This window comes from Rana temporaria, chromosome 8, assembly GCF_905171775.1.
Source record: "Rana temporaria chromosome 8, aRanTem1.1, whole genome shotgun sequence".
NCBI lineage: Eukaryota > Metazoa > Chordata > Amphibia > Anura > Ranidae > Rana > Rana temporaria.
The window spans coordinates 165,099,615-165,114,199 of record NC_053496.1 but is presented as its reverse complement, the minus strand read 5'-3'; the positions used below and the strand labels follow the sequence as shown (position 1 = coordinate 165,114,199).

The following is a 14,585-nucleotide window of genomic DNA, read 5'->3' as shown; positions in this document are numbered from 1 at the left end:
TGCTTTAACCACTTAAGCCCCGGACCATTTTGCAACTAAATGCCCAGGCCAGGTTTTGCGATTCGGCACTGCGTCGCTTTAACAGACAATTGCGCGGTCGTGCGACGTGGCTCCCAAACAAAATTTGCGTCCTTTTTTCCCCACAAATAGAGCTTTCTTTTGGTGGTATTTGATCACCTCTGCGGTTTTTATTTTTTGCGCTATAAACAAAAATAGAGCGACAATTTTGAAAAAAATGCAATATTTTTTACTTTTTGCTATAATAAATATCCCCCAAAAACATATAAAAAAAACGTTTTTTCCTCAGTTTAGGCCGATACGTATTCTTCTACCTATTTTTGGTAAAAAAATCGCAATAAGCATTTATCGATTGGTTTGCGCGAAATTTATAGCGTTTACAAAATAGGGGATAGTTTTATTGCATTTTTATTAATTATTTTATTTTTACTACTAATGGCGGCGATCAGCGATTTTTTTCGTGACTGCGACATTATGGCGGACACTTCGGACAATTTTGACACATTTTTGGGACCATTGTCATTTTTACAGCAAAAAATGCATTTAAATTGCATTCTTTATTGTGAAAATGACAGTTGCAGTTTGGGAGTTAACCACAAGGGGGCGCTGTAGGGGTTAGTGTTCACTTAGTGTGTGTTTACAACAGTAGGGGGGTGTGGCTGTAGGTCTGACGTGATCGATCGAGTCTCCCTATAAAAGGGATCACTCGATCGATACGCCGCCACAGTGAAGCACGGGGAAGCCGTGTTTACATACGGCTCTCCCCGTGCTTCAGCCTCGGGGGGCGATCGCGACGGAGCGGCTATAAACGAATAGCCGCGCCATCGTCCCGGATCGCTCCCCGAGGGAACCCGCCCGCCGCACGCAGCGGGGGGGGATCCCGATCAGACCCCCCACCCGCTAGAAGGCAAGGACGTATATATACGTCCTTCTGCCTGTCCGTGCCATTCTGCGGACGTAAATAGTCGTGCGGCGGGCGTTAAGGGGTTAATAATAGAGATAAGAGTAATGTTACGTGACCTCCCAGAATTCTCTTCACCTCTCCGATCAGTTCTGTGTTTAATTAATAGAGATAACATTGATGTCATGTGACCTCCCAGAATCCTCCTCACCTCTCCGCTCAGGTCTGTGTTTTATTAATAGAGATAAGAGTGATGTCATGTGACCTCCCAGAATCCTCCTCACCTCTCCAGTCAGCAGGTAGATAATCTCCAGGGTGAGGTCTAATATCCTCTCTGTCATGTGGCTTGGCTCCTTCTCCATCTTCATTCAGGACCTTTCCTTGTACACGTAGTCACTTTCACTGGTGGTACCAGCTGATACAAAATCTGGACAAAGGAGAATCAATGAACAGGTTAAATTTAGTTCATGTTAAAAGTAGGTAACACGCTCCTCCATCAGTCCCTGCCCCTGAGGAGCTTACAACAGAATGCCCCAGTCACATTACTGAAAGCAGCGTGAGCAAACCGTCTTCTTCTTTTTTGGGCTATCTGAGGAAAGTATTTCCACCAAAAAAACTCAACCCTGACTTCCAGTACTGTGTTTGATCAACAAGACTGAGGTTGATACAATACAGTGTAGGCTCCTCAGGGGCGGGGACTGGTATCATCTGTTGCCCTATGTGTAGCATGCCAGTGCCACAGAGACTGAAATAATAACTGAGGGCTGCTAATGTGTCTCTCCAATGAGCTCAGAGGTGCACTGAATAGGGTACAGCCCCCACGGATGTACATGGCACTGATTACAGAGACCCATTCTCTTTTTTAGGCCCACCCCAGCTGAACTCATGGGTCTTGGCTCAGAGCAGCGTAGTGCGCCGCAACATCCAACTGAGATAGCCAACCATGTCATAACCTTTTGTCTCATATGCAACCACCTCCCCTTAAGTGACCAACTAATTAAAATATGACCCAGAATGACCAAAAACCCACCACCTCCTCTTCCTCAGTCTCCAGCTGCAGCATAAAACCAGATTGGAAGTAAGTGAAAGAGGTTTCTACCTTTGTGGGCTACAACAAAATGGCCGCTGCCTTCCCCTATTAAAAAAAAACAACTTTGACTGGTTTCAGTCGCTCTTACTTATTCCAGACAAACGCAGAACAAGAGCGACTCTGTGGACGATTACATTCGCATTCTGTCAAGTAAACCGCAAACAGTTACGCATCTCATTGCCAGGCTTAAGCAAGGCTACAGGAAAATGGCCGCCGTCCTCAGAAGCATTATTACACACAATAGCGGCTTTATTTCTTCAGGCAAATAACAAGCGGGAGGGTGAATGTAAATGCCTCCCTTCCTAAAATAAAGAAAGATTGGCATTATTTTCTATTTTGTGGTCTAGGTGAGACGTTCTGCCCGTTGTCAGGAAGCAACTTGGCAACTGTGGAACGCATACCCCGGAAGTCTATTAACCACAGACCGGAAGTTGATTTTTTTCCCTTTCTCCTATGCTGGCAGAATAGTGAGAATGAATAGCTGTTATTTTTGGTTTGTCAGGTATAATACACAGTGAGCCTGCACTGATACACTAATAATAACCTGTGGGGGAGGGGATATTTAAAGGGGCATAGCACTTTTGTATTGGTAACATAATTATGAATTCATTATTATTTTATAGGGCGACCAGGGGGTGATTCCATCACCAGAGGATCGTCACGGAGCCTGAAAACAACGAGGATTCTGGGGAAAAAAGTGAAGCGGTGGACAGAAAGGCAGCAGCGCATCTTTATTAGGTGTGACGTCTCCTTCGTGCCTTCCTCTTTTTTACAGATCATTTCTCCCCCGACAAAAGCCATACGGCCCGGCCAGGGGCACCATGATGAGCCTGTACCTTTCCTCTGCTACACTGACTATTACATATCATTCTGAACACTAGCCTTGATCCGTACAGTTACATTGGTCCAGCTTGGCACAATGTAAGTATGCCCATGTCATACCTGAGGGACCACTGGCAAAGCTGACAATCACCATCAGTCGGTGCTACTACAACGATCACTGCTATCTTCCGGGTCCTGTGCCGAGTGGCTACCCCTCTGCACACTGACCACAGTGGGATCGCTTGCTCAGCGCTACCACCATTCATAGAACTCCTTGGCCCAGATTCAAGACGCAATTGCGCCTGTGTAACCATAAGTTACACGGCGCAATTGCTTACTTGCTCCGGTGTAACGAGTGCTCCTGATTCAGGAACCTCGTTACACCGACTGCAGGCTAAAATCTGCGCGGCATAAGGCTCTTATGCCACGCAGATTTTAGGCTGCATTCTTACGTGGGCCGCTAGGGGGCGCTCCCATTGTGATCAGCGTGTAGTATGCAAATTGCATACTACCACTGATTCACAAACTTGCGCGGGCCCTGCGCAAGCCAGGTACGGAGTTTCCGTACGGAAACTTTAGCGCAAGGCTGCCCCTTCTAATAGTAGGGGCAGCCAATGCTAAAGTATAGCCGCCGCTCCCGCGACGTGAAATTTGAATTTCACGTTGTTTGCGTAAGTGATTCGTGAATGGCGCTGGACGCCATTCACGTTCACTTTGAAGCAAATGACGCCCTTGCGACGTCATTTGCCGCAATGCACGTCGGGAAAGTTTCCCGACGGAGCATGCGCTGTACGCTCGGCGCGGGAGCGCGCCTAATTTACATGATTCCTGCCCCCGGCGGGATCATTTACATTGCGCGCGCTTACGTCGGGCAATTTTGCCGGCGCGCCCTCGCAATTTACGGAGCTACTGCTCCGTGAATCGAGGGCAGCGCAAAATATTTGCAGGGGCGCAGGGCAAAATCGATTTTGCCCTGCTCCCCCGCAAATATCGCGCAAATGTACCTGAATCTGGGCCCTTGTGTTTTTTTTTCAGTGAATACAAGCCACCCTCTGATTGGACAAGGTGGAGAGCAGAGGCAGTGGTGTCTTGATCTCAATCTCATCCAATCAGAGAACACCTTGTATTCACTGAGAAAATACAAGGCGTTTTGGGAATGGCAGAGGTGCCAAGCAAGCGCCTCCTGTGGTTAGTATGCAGTGGGTCGGCCTCTCGGCACAAGTCGTTGAAGATCGTGGCGATCGCAGTAGTAGGGTAGATTACTGCAGCGATTGTCTGCTTCCTCAGTGGTCCATCATATATTAGATATGAATACTTACATTGTGCCATGCTGGGCCTATGTAACTATGCAATACACATCATACGTGGAGTTTGGCTTGAAAACATATACAAACATTCTATGCAACCCCTCATAGAAAAAAGGAGCTATCGGGATTTTTGAACAGTCTTGAAGTATGTTCTGGACTTATATCTGCTCGCCAAACCCGAGTTCTGAGCTAGTATGGACTCCCCTTTTAAATCGTTACTGTTATTTCGGCTTTGAAAAGCGATCATTATTCAGTGTATTAGTCATTCTTTTATATTTGTGTCAGACCCACTATGAACTTAAATTGTCTCCTTTATTCTGCACTGTAGATCTCATTATGGTCAGCCCTTCCGATAAGGAGCAAAGTCCTTTCCCAGATCCAGTCCTGAATATGGACAAAGAGAAAATATTAAACCTCACCCTGGAGATCATCTACCTGCTGACCGGAGAGGTGAGGAGGATTCTGGGAGGTCACATGACATCACTCTTATCTCTATTAATAAAATACAAACCTGACGGGAGAGGTGAGGAGGATTCTGGGAGGTCACATGACGTCACTCTTATCTCTATTAATAAAATACAAACCTGACCGGAGGGGTGAGGAGGATTCTGGGAGGTCACATGACATCACTTTTCTCTCTATTAATAAAATACAAACCTGACCGGAGTGGTGAGGAGGATTCTGGGAGGTCACATGACGTCACTCTTATCTCTACTAATAAAACACATAGCTGACCGGAGTGGTGAGGAAGATTCTGGGAGGTCACATGACGTCACTCTTATCTCTATTAATAAAATACAAACCTGACCGTAGAGGTGAGGAGGATTCTGGGAGGTCACATGACATCACTCTGATCTCTATTAATAAAATACAAACCTGACCGGAGAGGTGAGGAGGATTCTGGGAGGTCACATGACATCACTTATCCCTATTAATAAAATACAAACCTGACCAGAGGGGTGAGGAGGATTCTGGGAGGTCACATGACATCACTCTTATCTCTATTAATAAAATACAAACCTGACCGGAGGGGTGAGGAGGATTCTGGGAGGTCACATGACGTCACTCTTATCTCTATTGATAAAATACAAACCTGACCAGAGGGGTGAGGAGGATCCTGGGAGGTCACATGACATCACTCTTATCTCTATTAATAAAATACAAACCTGACCGGAGGGGTGAGGAGGATCCTGGGAGGTCACATGACATCACTCTTATCTCTATTAATAAAACACAGACCTGACCGGAGAGGTGAGGAGGATTCTGGGAGGTCACATGACATCACTCTTATCTTATATTATTAAATACATAGATGACTGTTGAGGTGAAAAGGACATGAAGATCATGAAGGGACGTTGTAGCATATCTCTTTTTAATGTTTGTATGTCGTCTTTTTTTAGTACTATGGACCTTTGAAAAAGTCTGGTGGTCATGTGACACTCAGCAGCCATTCCGTTATGTCCAGAGCATGGAGTAGGACCCGGAGCCCCATTGTGGAGCCTCCACCTTCCTCACCCACACCTGAGAGAAGTGACAAGAAGATTCTAGAAGTCACCCAGAAGATCATTGAGCTGCTGATGGGAGAGGTGAGCGGTGCCGGGAATTCTGGGACATTATCCAGTAACAGACAAGGGATGTGTCTGGATGGTGACGGTATCATTGTGTGTGTCAGGTTCCTATAAGGTGTCAGGATGTCACTGTCTATTTCTCCATGGAGGAGTGGGAGTATATAGAAGGACACAAGGATCTCTACAAGGACGTCATGATGGAGAAGCGGCCGCCCCTCACATCACCGGGTAAGAGGAGACTTTCATTTCTTGTAAAGGAGAGAAGAGTATTGAGGATCCCCCTAGATACACATCCTCTGATATAAAGACATAGAAACACTGGGCCAGATTCACAAAGAGATACGACGGCGTATCTCCTGATACGCCGTCGTATCTCTGAGATCCGACGGTCGGATCTATGCGACTGATTCATAAGAATCAGTTACGCATAGATCTCCCTTAGATCCGATAGGTGTAAGTGACTTACACCGTCGGATCTTAGGCTGCAATCTTCCTCTGTCCACTAGGTTAGCGTTTCGTGTTTTACTCGCGAATATGCAAATGAGGAGATACGCCGATTTAGAAAAGAACGCTTTTTTTTTTTACGTCGTTTGCGTTCGGCTTGTTCCGGCGGATAGTTACCCCTGCTATATGAGGGGTAGCTAATGTTAAGTATGGCCGTCGTTCTTTTGAATTTTTACGTCGTTTGCGTAAGTCGGTCGCGAATACGGATGGCCATAATTTACGTTAACGCCGAAAACAATGACGTCCTAGCGACGTCATTTGGAGCATGCGCACTGGAAAATTTCGCCGGCTGCGCATGCGCAGTTAAATCGGCGCGGGGACGCGCCTGATTTAAATTGTACACTCCCCCTAGCCGCGGAATTTGAATTCCACCGGGGGAGTTACGATCCGCCGGCGCAAGTTTGGAGGTAAGTGCTTTGTGAATCATGCACTAGCCTCGCAAAATTGTGCCGGCGGATCGTAAATCACATAGATTAGCGGATCTAAAGATCCGCTAATCTATGTGAATCTAGCCCAATGTATTCAGTCAGTGTGTGTTTCCTACAGATGGATCCAGTACCAGAAATCCCCCAGAGAGATGTCCCCGTCCTCTGTATTCCCGGGACTCCACACAGGAGCATCAGGAGATCCTCCAGGTTTATCAGGTTTGGAAAATTGAGGACATTATTAAATTACTGCATGTTTTTTAGAGAATCCTTATAAACAAATACTAATTTTCCTGCATCCATAATCCAAACACGTTTCATTGCTAGGATGAAGATCTGATTGTTATTAAAGTAGAAGATGAAGAAGAGATGTCTGTGCTGGCCGATGAGCCATGTAGGGAAGACCTATCTCCAGAGATCAGCACAGGTGAGTAATAAACACTGGGGGCCAGATTCTCGTAGTTTTCCCGCGGCCGTAGCGTAAGCCATTTACACTACGCCGCCGCAACTTACTGGAGCAAGTGCCATATTCCTCAAGTACTTGCTCCGTAGTTTGCGGCAGCGTAGTGTAAAAGGCCCGGCGTATCCCCGCGTAATTCAAAGGGGGCGGCTTATATTTAAATTAAGCGCGCCGCCGTGCCGATCGAACTGCGCATGCGCCGGGCTAAAAATAGCCCAGTGCGCATGCTCCAGTTCTCGACGGAAAACGTCAATGACGCCGACGTGTGCGTCATTGACGTAAAGTCGTATTCAAGAACGACTTACGAAAACGACATATCCGACGGGAAAAGACAACGCGGACCCGACGCCATACTTAACATGGCATACGTCGGACTGGCGTAAGGTTACCCCTCATATAGCAGGGGTAACCTTACGCTTACGCAAACGACGTAAGCGACGGTTACGCAACGCGATTTCGTTCGGGAATCGGCGTATCAGGCTCATTTGCATAAACAAATGAGACCTGAACGTAAACGCCACCTAGCGGCCGGCGGCGAATTACATTTAAGATCCGACAGTGTAAGTGACTTACACCTGTCGGATCTACAGCGTATCTATGCGAAAATGATTCTAGGAATCACTCGCATAGATACGCGGGTCAAAAAACAGAGATACGACGGAGTTTCCTGAGATACTCCGTCGTAACTCTTCTGAGAATATGGCCCTAAATCCAGAGAAGAGTCCCAGATCCTCCTTGTTCAGTCACAACAACAATCTCTTCTTCGCCCCCCTCCTCTGTCAGTAATGGGGAGACAGTATGTGCCCAATGGGGGAGTCAGGAGCCATCAGTCTCTATGAGACGCCGGCTCTCCTCTTCAGACTCTTTTGCGTTCGTTCATTTTCCAAAGTTTGGATACTTGTTTACTCCCTGAACTTCAAACTAAAATTACAGATTGTACAAATCTCCAAAAAATAAAGACTTTTTGGGAACTTGGGAGGTCCTTCAATATAAACATATACACATATACCTTCACACATAAACCTTCATAACCATACCCACACATACACTATATTGTCAAAAGTATTTGGATGATTGCATTTACACACACATGAACTTTAAGTCTTAGTCTGCAGGGTTCAATATTGATTTGACCCACCCTTTGTGAGGTCAGGCAAGGTGTTCTATTGGGTTGAGGTCAGACCACTCAAGTTCCTCCACCTCAAACTCGCTCATCCATGTCTTTATGGACCTTGCTTTGTGCACTGGTCCAAATCATTTGGTGGAGGGGGGATTATGGATGGGGTTGTTTTTCAGGGGTTGGGCTTGGCCCCTTAGTTCCAGTGATGGGAACTCTTAAGGCGTCAGCATACCAAGACATTTTGGACAATTTCATGCTCCCAACTTTGTAGAAACAGGTTCCTGTTCCAACATGACTGTGCACCAGTGTCCTGACCTCCTGCACAGAGTCCTCACCTCAACCGGATAGAACACCTTTGGGACGAATGAGAGCGTAGACTGCGCGCCAGGCATTCTCGTCCACATCAGTGCCTGACCTTACTAGAAGAATGGTCAAACCTTCTGGACAGCCTTCCCAGAGGAGTTGAAACTGTTATAGCTGCACAGGGTGAGCCAACTCAATATTGAACCCTACGGACTAAGACTGGGATGTGATTAAAGTTCATGTGCGTGTAAAGGCAGACGTCCTAATACTTTTGACAATATAGTGTGTTTTTGGAGCTACTTTGCATTCATTGGAGAGCAGAAGGTGTCTCTCTTACACGTTAGCCTTCCCTTGAGATTTAAAACCTGACAAAGTCACGTGGTCGGTGACGATACGCGTGGGGAGGAGCCAGGTGACGTCAGTGCCAAGAAGCAGAAGTGCGGTGAGTACTCTGTGTACGCTACCCAGTGAATTTGTTTAGTGTGCAGAGATTTTTTTTTATGTAAGTGAATATTTACTAATAAATTTGATGGTTATATCTTGTGTACTGCACTATAGGAGATTTCTTTTGGTTCTGAGTTAATTTCACAGAATCCTAACAGTGTCTGTTTGGAAAATGCAGAGTTTAAAGAGACAGTCCCCCCTTTGTGAATAAAAGGTGAAGATCCAGGACCCTGGTTGTTTTTTTGGTTGACATCGGGGAAATGCTGGGGGGCCTATTATAATCTATAGGTCAATTCTTTATGGTACAAGTCTACCCTGAATCATTTGGGGGTGGTGCACCAGCAGAGTCTACAGCATCGGGATCTTTGCGTTCACTTACTACTGTGTTTCCCCGAAAGTAAGCCCTACCCCGAAAATAAGACCTATGTGGATTATCAGGGTGGGCTGCAATATAAGCCCTACCCTGAAAATAAGCCCTAGTAAATCTCCTTAAAAAACCCTGTAATGCTTTTGTAAATATTGGCCAGTGTCTCCGTTTGCAGCTGTATTTAAAAAAAAACATGTTCACACCCACCGCTGACCCGCCGGAGGTCCTCTTCTCTCCTCCCGTATGATGTCTGTGCCCCTTCCTCTTCTGCGCATGGAGCGAGCTGACGTCAGCCGATATCTCGGCTGTTCTCTTTCCTCCACTCCTCCTACTTGGCGGCGACCCCTCTGTCTTCAGTGCACAGACGTCAGCGGCAATCGCGGCTCTTCTTTTTCCTCCTCTCCTCCCACTGACGTCTGCGCCCTCTTTACCATAGTGCACAGAGCGCGCTGACGTCACATTCTCTTTCCTCATCTCAGAAGAGCAGTATACGGTACCATAAAAGTTGTTAAAAAGGTACTTTTATACAGTATAAAACAGGACTGACTGAACTGTAATAGAACTGATTACTTTACAATCAATTCAGAATGATGTTAAAAAACAGACCCCTGACAATGTTGTGGTGGTGGTGGGGGGTGGGGGTGCAGGGGGTGAAGGGAAGACAGAGGACACAGAAATTTTAGATTTTAAGAGGAAAATTGAGAGGGATAGATGACACCGCACAAACACTGTGTTGTCTTTCATGCTTTAAAGAAACAGGATTTTTTTTAAAGCAACAACCACCCAGACAGACTGTAAATAAATAAGCCCTACCCTGAAAATAAGCCCTAGTGTGTTTTTTGTGACCAAAATTAATATAAGACCCGGACTTATTTTCGGGGAAACACGGTAGTAGAAGGAACTACTGCTATGCAGTTATTTTTGCAGCACTGGGAGTGTGGGTTTCAAGGGAAACATTTCGAGGGAAGACAAGGTCACTTTATAGATTGCAAAAATAGTATTGTTGGAGACTTTTCTGCATTATCATTTCAGAATCATTGTTTAAAATATTTGCATGCACTCTATGTTTCAAATTTGGAGAATCACACTGGGGTAGATTCAACAAGCAATTGCGTCTGCGTAACCATAGTTACGCAGCGCAATTGCTTAGTTGCGCCGGCGTATCGACTGCTCCTGATTCAGGGATGCTCGATACGCCGACTGCAGGCTAAGATATGACTAGCATAAGGCTCTTATGCCAGTCATATCGTAGGCTGCATTCTTACGATGGCCGCTAGGGGGCGTTCCCGTAGTGGTCAGCGTATAGTATGCCAATTGCATACTAACGCCGATTCACAACCCTGCGTACGCAGTTTACGTTGTTTGCGTTCGTCGGGTTCCGCGTAAGGTTGCTCCTGCTATTAGCAGGGGCAGCCAATGCTACGTATACCCGTCGTTCCCGCGTCGCGAATTTAAAATTTAACGTCGTTTGCGTAAGTGAATCGTGAATGGCGCTGGACGCCATTTACGTTCACTTTGAAGCAAATGACGTCCTTGCGACGTCATTTGCCGCAATGCACGTCGGGAAAGTTTCCCGACGGAGCATGCGCACTACGTTCGGCCTAATTTAAATGATCCACGCCCCCTATGGGATCATTTAAATTACGCACGCTTATGCCGGGCATTTTTCAGGAGCGCCCAACGCAAATTACGGAGCCACTGCTCCGTGAATCAAGCGTAGCGCAGGAAATTTACGGAGGCGCAGTGTTAAAACGGTACACTGCGCCTCCGTAAGAAATGGGCAAGTCGTACCTGAATCTACCCCACTGTTATTTGTACATACCGTGTTTCCCCGAAAATAAGACCTACCCCGAAAGTAAGCCCTAGCGTCATTTTCCAGGAGGGATGCAATATAAGCCCTACCCCCAAAAATAAGCCCTATTTTAAATGCTTGTAAAATGCTATAATCCACTCTATTACAGTATTATATAATGTACAATGTGTGTGTTTCTGTAATATAAATGCAGGGAAGAGAGCTCCAGCGGGTCACAGAAGCGCAGAGCGGAGCTATAACGAAGGTATTTGGCACAATTATATTCCAGAAAAACACATTTTACATTATATATTACTGTAATAGAGTGGATTATAGGATTTTACAAGCATTTTAACTCGCACTGGGGATTTCTGACTGGCAGGGAGAGGGGGAGAGAAGACAGCACATTACATGGTAAGACCTACCCTGAAAATAAGCCCTACTGTGTCTTTTGTTGCCAAAATAATTATAAGACCCGGGCTTATTTTCGGGGAAACACGGTAAATGCACACAATTGATATTTTTCCATGAGATTTGCCTGTTTGGGAACCTTACTGTAGATCTGCCAACCCATCTTTTGGTTTCTTGTTTCATCTAGATATACATCCCAAAGGAAATAATTCAGTGGGACATCCTGTGACCTATCCAGATAATGGAACAAGTCCAGCAGAAAACCCTGTTATTCCGCCTCTCCATCGGGCTCTACATGGTACAGAACTGCCTTACGACCCCTCTACATGTGGGAAGTCTTTTACTGAACGATCCCACCACATCGCCCAGAGCGTTGGCTCCACATTCTCGTATTCTGCTTATGATAATTGTTTTTCCTCGGGTGTAAAGCTTATTTCCCATCAGACAACTCAGACAGGAGAGCACCCTTACACCTGTTCCGAATGTGGCAAGGTTTTTGTCCAGAAGTCCCACCTTGTCACCCACCAACGGATTCACACTGGGGAGAAGCCCTATTCCTGCCCCCTCTGCGGGAAATCTTTCACCGACAAGGCAAACCTTTTACAGCACGAGAGGATCCACTCCGGAGACCACCCGTTTTCCTGTTCCCAGTGTGGAAAGTCGTTTAAGCAGAAGGCCCATCTGGCGATCCACCAAAGGACTCATACAGGGGAGAAGCCGTATTCTTGCTCTTTGTGCGGGAGGTGCTTTACCCAGAAGTCGGATGTGGTAAAGCACCAAAGGGTTCATACAGGGGAAAAGCCGTATTCGTGTTCTGAGTGCGGGAAGCGTTTCACCGAAAAGTCAGCCCTGGTGAGGCACGAGAGGGTCCACACAGGAGAGAAGCCTTATTTATGCCCTCAGTGTGGCAAAGGCTTTGCCTATAAGTCGGTCCTGGTCAAGCATCAACGGAACCACACGGGGGAAATGCCATACTCGTGTGCGGAGTGCGGGAAATGCTTCAAGCAGAAGTCCAACCTTGTCACCCACCAGAGAACTCACACTGGAGAGAAACCCTTCTCCTGCTCAGAATGCGGCAAGTGTTTTTCCAGGAAACTATATTTGGTCTCTCATCAGCAGCTTCACAGGTGAAATCTGGCTTTTCCTGCTCCATATCCCTGTGAAATATCAGCATTTCATTGGTAGTTAAATTGTGTACAGGTAAAAGGAAGCCTGCCACAATGCAATACCTTTGTGAAAAGGCTGAGTTGGAAGCAACCATGGGCCAGATTCACGTAGAAGTGCGGCAGCGTAACGTATCGTAGATACGTTACACCGCCGCAAGTTTTCATCGCAAGTGCCTGATTTCACAAAGCACTTGCAATGAAAACCTACGCTGGCGGCCTCCGGCGTAAGCCCGCGTAATTCAAAGGGGCGTGTGCCATTTAAATTAGGCGCGCTCCCGCGCCGGACCTACTGCGCATGCTCCGTTTCGAAATTCCCGCCGTGCTTTGCGCGAAGTGACGTAATTTTTTCGAACGGCGACGTGCGTAGCGTACTTCCGTATTCCCGGACGTCTTACGCAAGAAGGAAACATTTTCAAATTTCGACGCGGGAACGACGGCCATACTTTTTTATACAGCACATACGTGTGCTGTGTAAAGTTAGGGCACCAAAAACGACGACTAACTTTGCGACGGGAAACTAGACTAGCAGCGACGTAGCAAACGTGAAAAACCCTTGTGGGTCGCCGTAACTCCTAATTTGCATACCCGACGCTGGTTTACGACACAAACTCCCCCCAGCGGCGGCCGCGGTACTGCATGCTAAGATCCGACAGTGTAAAACAATTACACCTGTTGGATCTAAGGGCTATCTATGCGTAACTGATTCTATGAATCAGTCGCATAGATACTCTGAGAGATACGATGGAGTATCTGAGATACGATGGAGTATCTCCTTTGTGAATCTGGCCCTACGCTCCCAGTAGAGTGGTTCAGCCATCTGAGGACAACCTAATGTGCGTTGTGTCTGTGTGTTGTGACTTTGAAGGTAATTTTGGAGTATACAAAGGTAAAGAAGAAAAAACGGACAAGATAGAGGATGCCAAACCTTTAAAGTGGTTGTAAACCCTCACATATACCCAGTGAAGTGACTTGCCCCAGGTTATAAAGAAGAGATGAAACAAATCCTCCTACATAAGCTGTACCCTTTTATCTGCGGTCTTCTCTTCTCTACAGTCATTTAAAGTACAGAATTTACACAGGATCTCTCAACTCTGAAAAGTAGGGGGTGGAGAGCTGAAGTTACATCAGTGAGGAGAGCTCTGAGACACCACAGAAGAACAGAGCTGAGGCGGTCAATCAGCTGAAGGTCCCTCCCCTGTCACCATTCTTCTCTTGGTGACAGGAAAACATGTGAAAAGTGATTCATGCTGATAGCAGAGGAACAAGGCAGCAGGCAAAAATGACACTTATAGGTGGATTCAAATAGACTGCCGCATCTTTGCGGCGGCGTAGCGCATCGTATTTACACTACGCCGCCGTAAGGCCCCATTCACACCTAGGCGTTTTTACGCCTGAAGCGCACTGCTCACAAACGCCAGAGGGGAGAATTAACATTATTCCCTAAGGTGACTGTTCACACCTGAACGCCCAAACGCCTGTCGCGCGAAGCTCAAACAAGTCCCGGACCTTTTTTTGTTGCGCAAATCGCGCGACAGCAGCGTTTGAGCGTTTTTTTTCCCCATAGAAAGTAATGGGAAACGCGCGTATTGAGCGTATTGCGCGACAACGGGCGTTTGCTATGGGCGTTTCGTCGCTTTAATCAATAGAACTTGTCGCCCATGCAGAAGATTAAAAAAATCTACCAACATAGCAACAAGTGATGAAAAGATGATAATTTTTCCTATTGGCTAAAATAAGAAACGCCGAAGTACAAAAACGTCGCACGACGCTGTATGCAAACGCGCAAATAAGCATGAATACGCGCGAAAAAAAAACGCCTGAAAAAACGACCGAACGCCCTACGCTCAGGTGTGAATGCAGCCTTAGTCAGAGAGGCAAGTACTGTAT

At 46.5% G+C, this 14,585-nt stretch overlaps 1 protein-coding gene across 1 annotated transcript; it reads left to right on the top strand.

Annotated features, from left to right (window-relative positions):
• The first annotated feature begins 1,923 nt into the window (after positions 1–1,923).
• LOC120910468 (zinc finger protein OZF-like) lies at positions 1,924–12,788 on the top strand. Its single transcript, XM_040322225.1, has 7 exons — positions 1,924–1,997; positions 2,107–2,159; positions 2,633–2,841; positions 5,539–5,731; positions 6,757–6,854; positions 6,963–7,062; positions 11,720–12,788. The coding sequence occupies exons 1-7, from the start codon at positions 1,924–1,926 to the stop codon at positions 12,661–12,663; spliced, it is 1,671 nt and encodes a 556-aa protein (XP_040178159.1). The 3' UTR covers positions 12,664–12,788.
• Positions 12,789–14,585: the final 1,797 nt, after the last annotated feature.

Coding starts and splice junctions, on each gene's coding strand:
- LOC120910468 (XM_040322225.1), top strand. CDS start 1,924: ATGACCCAGAATGACCAAAAACCCACCACCTCCTCTTCCTCAGTCTCC. Junction 2,160..2,632: donor TTACATTCGCATTCTGTCAA/GTAAACCGCAAA, acceptor ATTATTTTATAG/GGCGACCAGGGGGTGATTCC. Junction 6,855..6,962: donor AGATCCTCCAGGTTTATCAG/GTTTGGAAAATT, acceptor TTTCATTGCTAG/GATGAAGATCTGATTGTTAT.